This window comes from Pleurodeles waltl, chromosome 6, assembly GCF_031143425.1.
Source record: "Pleurodeles waltl isolate 20211129_DDA chromosome 6, aPleWal1.hap1.20221129, whole genome shotgun sequence".
NCBI classification, from domain to species: Eukaryota; Metazoa; Chordata; class Amphibia; order Caudata; family Salamandridae; genus Pleurodeles; species Pleurodeles waltl.
In genome coordinates, this window is record NC_090445.1 from 1,509,516,714 (window position 1) to 1,509,529,076 (window position 12,363).

A 12,363-nucleotide genomic window follows, 5' to 3' on the forward strand; every position below is an offset into this window, starting at 1 on the left:
TTGTAGCTGCAGACACTCTAGAACTGACTTTGTCCTCTCACACCAGTCTAGAGACCTTGCAGCCTTCTTCTTCAGTTGGTGAGCCCTTGCTTCCACTTAATGAGGCTTTGCTGGAAACTGTTCTGGATGCCTGAGAAAAGTCCTTTTGGAGCCCCGAAATGCACAGAAAAATTGCCAGATGACATAGGCCTACCATAAGTGACTCTAAGTTCGTGGCCTCTCACCTGTCACGAGAGAGCCAGATGGTGCAGGCTTTTATATGGTCCCATGCACTTTAATGGCAAGCGGGTTTTTGGAGTGACAGCTAATTCCTCCCTGAAATGCTTACAAAATAACAGGGCAAGGGCTCATTCTCTTGATCTGGCTTTGCCAGTGAGGCTGTTTCATCAGCTGTGCAGAAAACCTCTCCTACTCTTCCATTACTTATGCCACCACTTTCTGGTTGCCCAGTCATCCAGCTGATCTATAAGAGCTACATCCTTCTTTTCAAGTCCCTCTTCTTGAATTGCCTTGCTTCAACCAGGAAGTGTTCTCCAGCCGACACCTTGATTCTTGATGCAGTGGTCCTTGCCCTTTTAGACAAAGGGCCATAGAGGTTGAACCTCTGGAAGAAAGGAATACAGGACTTTAAACCCTTTACTTTTTTGTCCACGAGAGGGATGGAGGCCTTAAACCCATCCTTGATCTTCTCCTTCTAAACTTGTTTATTTGACAGGACAAGTTCAGGATGCTGTCTCTAGGCTAGGTCTTGTAGGCCATAAATGTGCGAGATTGGGGATGAGGATTTTATCAAATGTTAATGCTGCAACATATTCCTTTTGCAACCTTTTGACCAAAAGCTAAGGCTGCAATATTTCCTTTTGCAACCTTTTGACCACGGGTTGTATGCCCATTAAGGTTATAGATTGTCTAGGGCTACAGCACTTCACAAGAAATTTTGAGTGGTTTGTAATACTTCATCTTATTCTAAGAAGGATTTAGACAGAATGTTACAAGAATGCTGCAAGTTTTTTTGCAATATTTCAACCAGACTACATTATAATAACCCTGTTTATTTCTTGCTATTGATTTTACATAACACAGACCCTGTCCTGATCAGTTAATTCAAATCACTGTTGATGCCTCATGTTGTGCTGTATGTTGGTGCATATAAATTAATTTTGCTGCTTATAATCTCTGTCATTTTAAATCGGTGATAGTTGAAGAGGCTGAAGCAGCAGAAAGCAAGGAAAATATGGAATCTCATATTGAAGATCGAGATGAAATTAAAGTTGGTGAGGTAAGAGAAACCATTGTTGACATATAAATACTGCCCCACGTAGTTCTATTAAAGCAGTATTTGCTATAAGGATGTGTTACATTGGACCACTCCTAAATCAGTATGTGTATTCTCAAGTCTCACCGTAAGCGGACCAAGGTGATCATTGGTACAGTGCTTTACCCACAGTTGGTGCATTTCAGGAGCTACACTTCCTGATCATGACGCACTGTACTGGTATGAAAAACTGCTGCCAGTCTGAAATGATAGAGACCATAAAAACACCTTTACTACCCAAAGTTACCCAGTTATAACAAACCCAAGCTAAAAAAACTTCCTCAGTGTGTTATTAAGGACAGCCTAAGCCATCATTCATTCTTAAAAAGCCTATTTTTAAATATTAAAGGCTGTTTGCACAGATCACGCAATAACCTCTTCTTTCGCCTTGCTCATGTCTGAAATTTCCCATGGTGCTGAATGTTTCCTAGAATTTTTATTGAGAATCTCAAGACTTTCTATGATAACCTGATGTCAGTGCAATTTACATTTTATTCTCCTGCCAATAACCCATAAATGTACAATATACTATTAATTTGCAAAATATTTCTGGAGCTCACTAACTAAAATTATCCTGCTTTCTCCTTTGATAGATATTTGTGATACAGACTTCTAGCCATAGATTCCTTACCTTAGAATTATCGCAAGGCGTCAGACTGGATCCGGAAATTTTCAAGCAGTATTCCTGCGCGCTGGTAGATGGTATTGTTCGGCTCTGTATCAGCTGTGTCTACGCCAGAGATGACATCGCGGTACCTATATAGGTGCCGCCTAAGCGCGCATGTCAGTTCTTGCCTTTCTGGGCCAGATAGCGCAGACCCATGAAGAGATACCCCTCAGTACCTTTTTGACTGGCTTTTTTGAAGTTTTGTCGAACATTTTTGGAGAAAAAACCTTTCTCCTGGTGTGACAGGAATGTCTTCCAAAAAAACGGCTGTTTTCAAACCATATGTTGCCTGCCACAGACACATGTCTTAGACAGATCCCCACTTGGTCGTCTATGGTGCCTCGAAAACAATCATAACTCAAAGGCCTGCGTGGAGTCCCACACCATGTACCTGAAGGCACCGAGGGAGGGCTCCCTCAAGCTCCTCACTCCCCGATGTATGACGACCGTGTGACGATCAAGATGCCAGTCATGTCAAGGTCTCGGTACTGCTTACTGAGCCGCACCGATGCCGTAGTGGCTCAAGTCATCATTAGATAAGTCATGTAAAAAGAAGAAGTCTTCATCTTCTCTGTGCATGCAAAAAACCTTTGGACCAGATGAGGGAACACCAGCACTCCAGGGCCTGCACCTCTACGGAGCCCCAGCCAAGGTGGGCTCCGCGCTTCCCTGATTTCCCCAGAGCCGGTGTGACCCCCATTCAACTACATGAGTTCTGTGAGGCCTTTTGGCTGGCCCGACCCTCTGGAGCACTTTCGGGCTGCATGGGTTCAGTAGGGTCCCCTACTTGATTCCTGATGGTGGGTACATCCTTGGTGCCAGTCAGGCACCATGGATTTGGATCTGGAACCAGAGTGGCGTCACTAGCGAGACCGAGACTTCCATGCCAACACCACCAGCTCTGTTGACTCCCGTAGGCGAAGCCATCCCCATCATCCTCGACTATGAAATGGAGCAGGACCGGCGTCGCACGAAGCCGGTACTGGCGCCGTCCAGAGTCATTCGTTCCGAGTTGGAGCCAGGGCCTTTTGACCATGACTGGGCTAGTAAAGGGGATGAAGGGAGGGTTATGGCGACCCTGATGAATATTCCCTCCCATTGGATGATACGAGGACACCAGGTATGAGGATCTGGCGGATACCATTGTGTTAGACACCTCACCTAACACTGGCTTGTTCCCCCTCCTACTTTGGCTATGGAGGAGGAACCCTCTTTCGATATGGTGGTGCATAGGACAGACCTTCAAGTGCCCTCAGTGGCAGTCAAGACTAAAATCTTCACGGCGGCGCTTCTACCAGGGACTGCTCTCTCTGAGCCCTTGTTCCCCTTTATTGAAGCCCACGCCAATGCCTTCCTCGGGGCCTCGTCCAAGCCTTGCACAGGGGCTTCTGTGCACAAGATGATTTCCCACCGCCCCATTCCAGGGCACCCTAGTTTCCTCACCCAGCACTCCACTCCAAAAAGTTGGTGATCCAGGGCTCCACTTCCAGAATCAACCCTGGCATGTTCCCTTTCACTCCAAAGGATAGGGGATCCCAGAGGTTGTATACCTTTGGCAAGAGAATGTTCTCTTCCGCCAGCCCATCACTGTCATCAGTGAACACCGGGTGCGCAAGTGCTGCCAGTGGCCTCGGAGAAGGCCTGAGCCATATCTCTCAGGCTATTGCACACGGGAGAGATGCTGCAAACTTCACTATTCATTGTAGTCTGGACATGACCAACATGCTGGACAGAACAATTTCTTAATCTGTGGCCCTTCGGCGCCATGCCTGGCAGTGAACTACTGGCTTTTCAGGGATATCCAAACATCAGTGATTGCCATTCCCTTTGATGGCACCCCGTCAATTCGGAGACAAGGCGGATTCAACGGCAGGGCACTTTAAGGATTACATGGCTACGACCAGGTCCTTGGGCCGCTTTATAGCCTCTTGCCACCTCCATTCTATCTCTCACTCCTTTTGTGGCCACAGAAAGGGTTTCCAACTGTGTCAGTTCCCAGTTTCCACACCTTTTCATAGTTGAGGCCATGGTTCTCACAGACCACGAGGGACAGGTAGCCAGAGGTCAGGCCAGTTCACCTCTTCCCCAGCAGCCACAGCCTCCAAGTCCATTTAGCTTGCCCACCTACCATCATGGGCATCTAGTGGGGTCAACGATACATCACCTGCCTCACTGGAGGTCAATAACATCCGGCTGTTGGTACTATATACTGTACAAAGGGGCAATTCCTTCCTCTTTGTGGTTCCCTCTTGACTTATGCCACCCCCTTATGACCAGTTGATAGAGGACCATCTTTCCCTACTCCTCCAGGAAGTGCTGGCTCTCTTGGCCAAGGGAGCTATTGAGAGAAGGCCAGCATCAGAAAGAGGCCGTGGTTACTATTCCCACTCCTTTCTGGTACCCAAGAAGGAGGCTGGCCTTCATCCTATGTTAGATGTGTGTCTTCTAAATTTCTTCCTCAAACATGAGAAATTCAAAACGTGCACACCCGCTCAAATTCTGTCTGCCCTAGACCCAGGAGACTGAATGGTAGCATTGGATTTGCAGGATGCATTTTTTCACATCTCCGTCTTGCCTGCTCACAGATGTTACCTGTGGTTCATAGTGATCCACAAGCACTTTCAGTTTGCCCTGCTTCCATTTAACCTTACCAGTGCCCCTCAGGTGTTCACCAAGTTGATGGTGGTAGTTGAAGCACACCTGTGAAGGTCTAGGGTTCCAGTCTTCCACTTCCTTGATGATTGGCTGTTGAAGGTGGACTCTTCCCTGGCGGTTGTATTCCACCTCCAGACTATGGCGAAGTTCATGCACTTGCTAAGGTTCACTATCAACTTGCCAAAGTCATGCCTGACTTTAGTTTCGAGCATATCCTCCTGAACAGTGAATCCAGGATATTCAGGCTATGATACCAATGTTTCTTTTTTTTCTAACCTTTTTATTAATGCTTTTTAAATAGATAAAAATGCCACATAAATATAAACATCAGAAAACATTATTAGGTGGTGCAAGGGAATAAAAAAGTATTGTATGGGAATCTGTATGAGCTTAAATCTATGTTCGATGGCATCTGTCGCTGTAGATACGCATGTTCTGCAATAGCTCGCCATCTGGTGTTGGGCCGGAGTGTTACAAGTTGTTTTTCTTCGAAGAAGTCTTTCGAGTCACGGGACCGAGTGACTCCTCCTTTTGTCTCCATTGCGCATGGGCGTCGACTCCATCCTCGATTGTTTTTTTTCCGCCATCGGGTTCGGACGTGTTCCTGTCGCTCCGAGTTTCGGAACAGAAAAAATAGTTAATTTCGGAAGATTTTCGTCGGTATTGTTGCGTTCGGGATCGGCATACTTAGATTCAACACCGCATCGAAGATCGAAGAGCTCCGGTGCCCTTCGGGGTAGTTTTTCGATCCTCCGTCGGGGCCTGGTCGGCCCGACCGCGTGCTGAAGAACGCCGATGGAACGGACCCCGTTCCGTTTCTGCCCCAAATGCCACAATAAATACCCCTACACAGACCAACACTTGGTCTGCAACCTGTGCCTGTCACCTGAGCACAGCGAAGACACCTGCGAGGCCTGTCGTGCGTTCCGGTCCCGAAAAACACTCCGAGACCGTCGAGCCAGAAGACTTCAAATGGCGTCCGCACCGACAGCCCGACGGGAGTTCGAGGAACAGGAAGAGGAAGGTACCTTCTCGATCCAAGACTCAGACTCCGAAGGATTCGACGATACACAAACCGTGAGTAAGACGTCGAAAACCACACAAAGAAACATTTACAAGGCCCAGGGGACGCCACTGCCACCAGGCCATGGCTCAACCCATAAAATCGGTGACCGACCGTCGGCACCGAAAAAGGCCCAAACAGTGCCGAGATCGTCCGACTCCGGTCGAGACACCGGCACGCAGCCTTCTCGGGACCGAGAAAGTGCTGGAGACAAGCCTCGACACCGAGATGCCGGTGTGGACACGGCTCGACGCCGAGACAGCGGCACCGAAACAGATCGACGCCGAGAGGTTTCGGCCCCGAAAAGGAAAAAAGTCACCTCGGAGCCGAAAAAACACGCAGACAAAGTTTCGATGCCGAAACAAACTGCAAGCGACCCAGCTTCAGGCTCTTATACAGAAGAGCACTCGCTAACCTCCCAAATGCAGAAGCATAGGTTTGAGGAAGAGCTACAAGCAACTGATGCGGACCATACGCAAAAACGTATTTTCATTCAGCAGGGGACAGGAAAAATAAGCACCCTTCCCCCCATTAGGAGAAAGAGAAGGTTGGAGTTCCAGACGGAACAAGCACCACAACCAAAAGTGGTGAAAAGAGTTACACCACCACCCTCTCCTCCGCCCGTGATTAACGTTTCACCAGCACAAACGCCATCACACTCCCCAGCTCACACCACCATGAGCCAGGGTGACCAAGACCAGGACGCATGGGACCTATACGACGCCCCAGTGTCAGATAACAGCCCAGAGGCATACCCTACAAAACCATCTCCACCAGAAGACAGCACCGCGTACTCTCAGGTGGTGGCTAGAGCAGCACAATTTCACAACGTAAGCCTCCACTCAGAACAGGTCGAGGATGATTTCTTGTTCAACACACTCTCCTCCACCCACAGCTCCTACCAAAGCCTGCCTATGCTCCCTGGTATGCTCCGGCACGCAAAAGACATATTTAAGGACCCGGTCAAAAGTAGGGCAATCACACCAAGGGTGGAAAAAAAGTACAAGGCGCCTCCTACGGACCCAGCTTTCATCACAACACAGCTGCCACCAGACTCTGTTGTTGTAGGAGCAGCTAGGAAAAGGGCCAACTCTCACACATCTGGAGATGCACCACCCCCAGATAAAGAAAGCCGCAAGTTTGATGCAGCTGGTAAGAGAGTCGCAGCACAAGCTGCAAACCAGTGGCGCATCGCGAACTCCCAGGCACTACTTGCGCGCTATGACAGAGCCCACTGGGACGAGATGCAACATCTCATCGAACATCTGCCCAAAGACTTCCAAAATAGGGCAAAACAAGTGGTTGAGGAGGGACAAGCCATCTCCAACAACCAGATCCGCTCCTCCATGGACGCTGCAGATACAGCTGCACGGACAATTAATACATCTGTAACTATCAGAAGGCATGCATGGCTCCGAACGTCTGGATTTAAACCAGAGATTCAACAAGCAGTTCTCAATATGCCTTTTAATGAAAAAGAACTGTTCGGTCCAGAAGTGGACACAGCGATTGAGAAACTCAAAAAAGATACGGACACTGCCAAAGCCATGGGCGCACTCTACTCCCCGCAGAGCAGAGGGAATTACAGCTCATTCCGTAAAACGCCCTTTCGAGGGGGGTTTCGGGGTCAAAGCACACAAGCCAGCACCTCACAAGCCACACCGTCCAGTTACCAAGGACAGTATAGAGGAGGTTTTCGGGGACAATATAGAGGAGGGCAATTCCCTAGAAATAGAGGAAGATTCCAAAGCCCCAAAACCCCTACTACTAAACAGTGACTCACATGTCACTCACCCCCTCCACACAACACCAGTGGGGGGACGAATAGGTCATTATTACAGAGCATGGGAGAAAATCACTACAGACACTTGGGTTCTAGCAATTATCCAACATGGTTACTGCATAGAATTTCTACAGTTCCCTCCAAACATACCACCAAAAGCACAAAATTTAACAACACACCATTCCAATCTCCTAGAGATAGAAGTGCAGGCACTATTGCAAAAGAATGCAATCGAATTAGTGCCAAACACACAAATAAACACAGGAGTTTACTCACTGTACTTTCTGATACCAAAGAAGGACAAAACACTGAGACCAATCCTAGACCTCAGAGTAGTCAACACTTTCATCAAATCAGACCACTTCCACATGGTCACACTACAAGAAGTATTGCCATTGCTAAAGCTGCACGACTACATGGCAACTTTAGACCTCAAGGATGCTTATTTCCATATACCAATTCACCCATCGCACAGGAAATACCTAAGGTTTGTATTCAAAGGAATACATTACCAATTCAAGGTACTGCCTTTCGGATTAACAACCGCACCAAGAGTCTTTACCAAATGTCTAGCGGTAGTCGCTGCACACATCAGAAGGCAGCAAATACATGTGTTCCCATATCTAGACGACTGGCTAATCAAGGCCCATTCGTTAATAGAGTGCTCAAATCACACAAATCATATCATACAAACCCTCTTCAAACTAGGGTTCACCGTCAATTTCACAAAATCCAAAATTCGGCCACGCAAGGTACAACAATACCTGGGAGCCATAATAGACACATCAAAAGGAGTAGCCACTCCAAGTCCACAAAGAATTCAAAATTTCAACACCATCATACAACGCATGTATCCAACACAAAAGATACAAGCAAAGATGGTATTACAACTCCTAGGCATGATGTCATCATGCATAGCCATTGTCCCAAACGCAAGACTGCACATGAGGCCCTTACAACAATGCCTAGCATCACAGTGGTCTCAAGCACAGGGTCACCTTCTAGATCTGGTGTTAATAGACCGCCAAACTTACCTCTCGCTTCTGTGGTGGAACAACATAAATTTAAACAAGGGGCGGCCTTTCCAAGACCCAGTGCCACAATACGTAATAACAACAGATGCTTCCATGACAGGGTGGGGAGCACACCTCGATCAACACAGCATACAAGGACAATGGAACGTACATCAAACAAAACTGCATATCAATCACCTAGAACTTCTTGCAGTTTTTCAAGCACTAAAAGCTTTCCAACCAATAATAGTTCACAAATACATTCTCGTCAAAACAGACAACATGACAACAATGTATTATCTAAACAAGCAGGGAGGGACGCACTCCACGCAGTTAAGCCTGTTAGCACAAAAAATTTGGCATTGGGCAATTCACAACCAAATTCGCCTAATTGCACAGTTTATACCAGGGATACAAAATCAACTCGCAGACAATCTCTCTCGAGATCACCAACAGGTCCACGAATGGGAAATTCACCCCCAAATACTGAACACTTATTTCAAACTCTGGGGAACACCTCAGATAGACTTGTTTGCGACAAGGGAGAACGCAAAATGCCAAAACTTCGCATCCAGATACCCACACAAGCAATCCCAAGGCAATGCCCTATGGATGAACTGGTCAGGGATATTTGCTTACGCTTTTCCTCCTCTCCCTCTCCTTCCTTACCTGGTAAACAAACTCAGTCAAAGCAAACTCAAACTCATATTGATAGCACCAACTTGGGCAAGGCAACCCTGGTACACAACGCTGCTAGACCTATCAGTGGTACCCTGCATCAAATTGCCCAACAGGCCAGATCTGTTGACACAGCACAACCAAAAGATCAGACACCCAGATCCAGCATCGCTGAATCTAGCAATCTGGCTCCTGAAATCCTAGAATTCGGGCACTTACAACTTACCCAAGAATGTATGGAAGTCATAAAACAAGCAAGAAGGCCATCCACCAGGCACTGCTATGCAAGTAAATGGAAGAGGTTTGTTTGCTACTGCCATATTAATCAAATACAACCATTACACACAACTCCATAACATGTAGTGGGTTACTTGCTTCACTTACAAAAATCTAACCTAGCTTTCTCTTCCATTAAGATTCACCTTGCAGCAATATCTGCATACCTGCAGACTACCTATTCAACTTCCCTATATAAAATACCAGTCATTAAAGCATTCATGGAGGGCCTTAGGAGAATTATACCACCAAGAACACTACCTGTTCCTTCATGGAACCTAAATGTTGTCCTAACTAGACTTATGGGTCCACCTTTTGAACCCATGCACTCCTGCGACATACAGTTCCTAACCTGGAAGGTGGCATTTCTCATCGCCATTACTTCCCTGAGAAGAGTAAGCGAGATTCAGGCGTTTACTATACAGGAACCTTTTATACAACTACACAAAAATAAAGTCGTCCTAAGGACCAATCCTAAATTTTTGCCAAAGGTTATTTCACCGTTCCATCTAAATCAAACAGTGGAACTTCCGGTGTTCTTTCCACAGCCAGATACCGTAGCTGAAAGGGCACTACATACATTAGATGTCAAAAGAGCATTAATGTATTACATCGACAGAACAAAGAACATCAGAAAGACTAAACAACTCTTTATTGCATTTCAAAAACCTCATGCAGGAAACCCAATTTCAAAACAAGGTATAGCCAGATGGATAGTTAAATGCATCCAAATCTGCTACCTTAAAGCTAAACGACAGCTGCCCATTACACCAAGGGCACACTCAACCAGAAAGAAAGGTGCTACCATGGCCTTTCTAGGAAACATCCCAATGCAAGAAATATGTAAGGCAGCCACATGGTCTACGCCTCACACATTCACCAAACACTACTGTGTAGACGTGTTATCCGCACAACAAGCCACAGTAGGTCAAGCTGTATTAAGGACATTATTTCAGACTACTTCCACTCCTACAGGCTGATCCACCGCTTTTGGGGAAATAACTGCTTACTAGTCTATTGCAGAACATGCGTATCTACAGCGACAGATGCCATCGAACTGAAAATGTCACTTACCCAGTGTACATCTGTTCGTGGCATCAGTCGCAGTAGATTCGCATGTGCCCACCCGCCTCCCCGGGAGCCTGTAGCAGTTTGGAAGTTACCTTCAATTATTTATATATGTATCATCTCAACCTTAAATAAGTGCATACTTAGTCACTCCATTGCATGGGCACTATTACTACAATTCAACTCCTACCTCACCCTCTGCGGGGAAAAACAATCGAGGATGGAGTCGACGCCCATGCGCAATGGAGACAAAAGGAGGAGTCACTCGGTCCCGTGACTCGAAAGACTTCTTCGAAGAAAAACAACTTGTAACACTCCGGCCCAACACCAGATGGCGAGCTATTGCAGAACATGCGAATCTACTGCGACTGATGCCACGAACAGATGTACACTGGGTAAGTGACATTTTCATAATACATCACTAACTTCTACTCAAGTGGACATACAGGAATATATATATTGAGCCAACAACAAGAGCAAGCAAATATACGATTGCATGACTACTGAAGTGCAGATTGTGGCCCAAAAGAGAACATAAATAGAACTCATTAGTTATCTGAAATGAAAATTATCACTGATATTTATATCAAAATAGCCAAATTAGATTAGTGGTTTAGCGCTACAAACAGGATAGAGCATTATCCCGATATCTACGCTATCAAGCTGAAAATACAATACCAATGTATCCCCAATTTTTGACCAGCCTTTCTAGGTTATAGCAGCCAGTAACAGTATAGAAGTATATAATCATGCTTTCGAGTGCCGAGAGCGAGGGTCTGCCAATCGATATTCCAACCTCATATTCACCCAGGAGAGAATCTTGGTGCAGACATCAGGTTGTTAGAAGATTATCTAGATTTGGTGCAACGTCAAACTATGAGAGGTCCCCAGATCTCCCCCCCGTGCTCATAGAGTGGCATCTCCATGTTAAATATTGATAAATATCGTCCTTTCCATTGATGGAAAGTTGGGGGCTGCGGATCAAGCCAAGCTGCTGCGATACACATACGTAAAACACCCATAGCAATAAATATAAAAAAACTCCCCTTCAGTAGCATCGGTTGCCTCCGCGACCCCCAAAAGCATAATCTGATGGGGTCAATACTAGGACTGAATTTAAGTTGTCTCCCACAAATATGGAAACTTCAAGTTGAGAACATATGTAACAAATCAGCTTAGCTTGACATCGCAGGCAAGCATATTCCATCTGTTCCCTACCCACCACCCCCATGCCCCACACCCCACACACTTGGCGATCCTTGCAGGGGTAAAATATAAACTAAGGATCGTTTTATAGTGCTGTGCCTGTAATTCCGAGGGGCACAATATAGTGCGTCCAAGTTCAAGGGAGTCGTGAAAACAGAGATACCCAATCTCTGCTGCCACTTTGCATTATGCTTCTCAAGGTCATCAGGTATGTCAGAGATAAGGATTCGATAAATCTGGCTAACTGAACTTCACAGTTTTTTGTTTTTTTTACTTAGAAAGTATTGAATTAGCAGATTTTTAAAAGGTCTCCCCTATTCAAGTTAAATATTTCACTGTGTTCCTCAAATTATACCAAACTATTCCCTTCATAAAAGTCTCCTATTTTAATCAGTTCCTCCGTCCACCACCTTATCAAACAGGTATTGTGAAAGAAATCTGGCAGAAGCGGGTTCATGTTGACTAGAGTATACCAATTAAATCTCCCTAAGCCATTTTTTTCTGACAAACCACCCTTCTCTTGTAGGCTGCAACTAGTACTTAGAATCGAACCTTCTTGTAGTAGGTGGGTTCACCCACCCTTAAGAGACATTCCCCCAGCTCTGACCCAATTTGGCGCTGATAGATGTTGGGTGTGTA

At 46.1% G+C, this 12,363-nt stretch overlaps 1 protein-coding gene across 2 annotated transcripts in view; it reads left to right on the forward strand.

The window, feature by feature from the left end:
• The window catches only part of CFAP74 (cilia and flagella associated protein 74), a 978,701-nt gene that overhangs the window by 338,746 nt on the left and 627,592 nt on the right, over window positions 1–12,363 (forward strand). For both annotated transcript variants that reach the window (XM_069241006.1, XM_069241005.1), the window contains exon 20: window positions 1,200–1,279. In XM_069241006.1, the coding sequence (XP_069097107.1) occupies window positions 1,200–1,279 (80 nt within the window). The remainder of the gene's footprint in view (window positions 1–1,199; window positions 1,280–12,363) is intronic.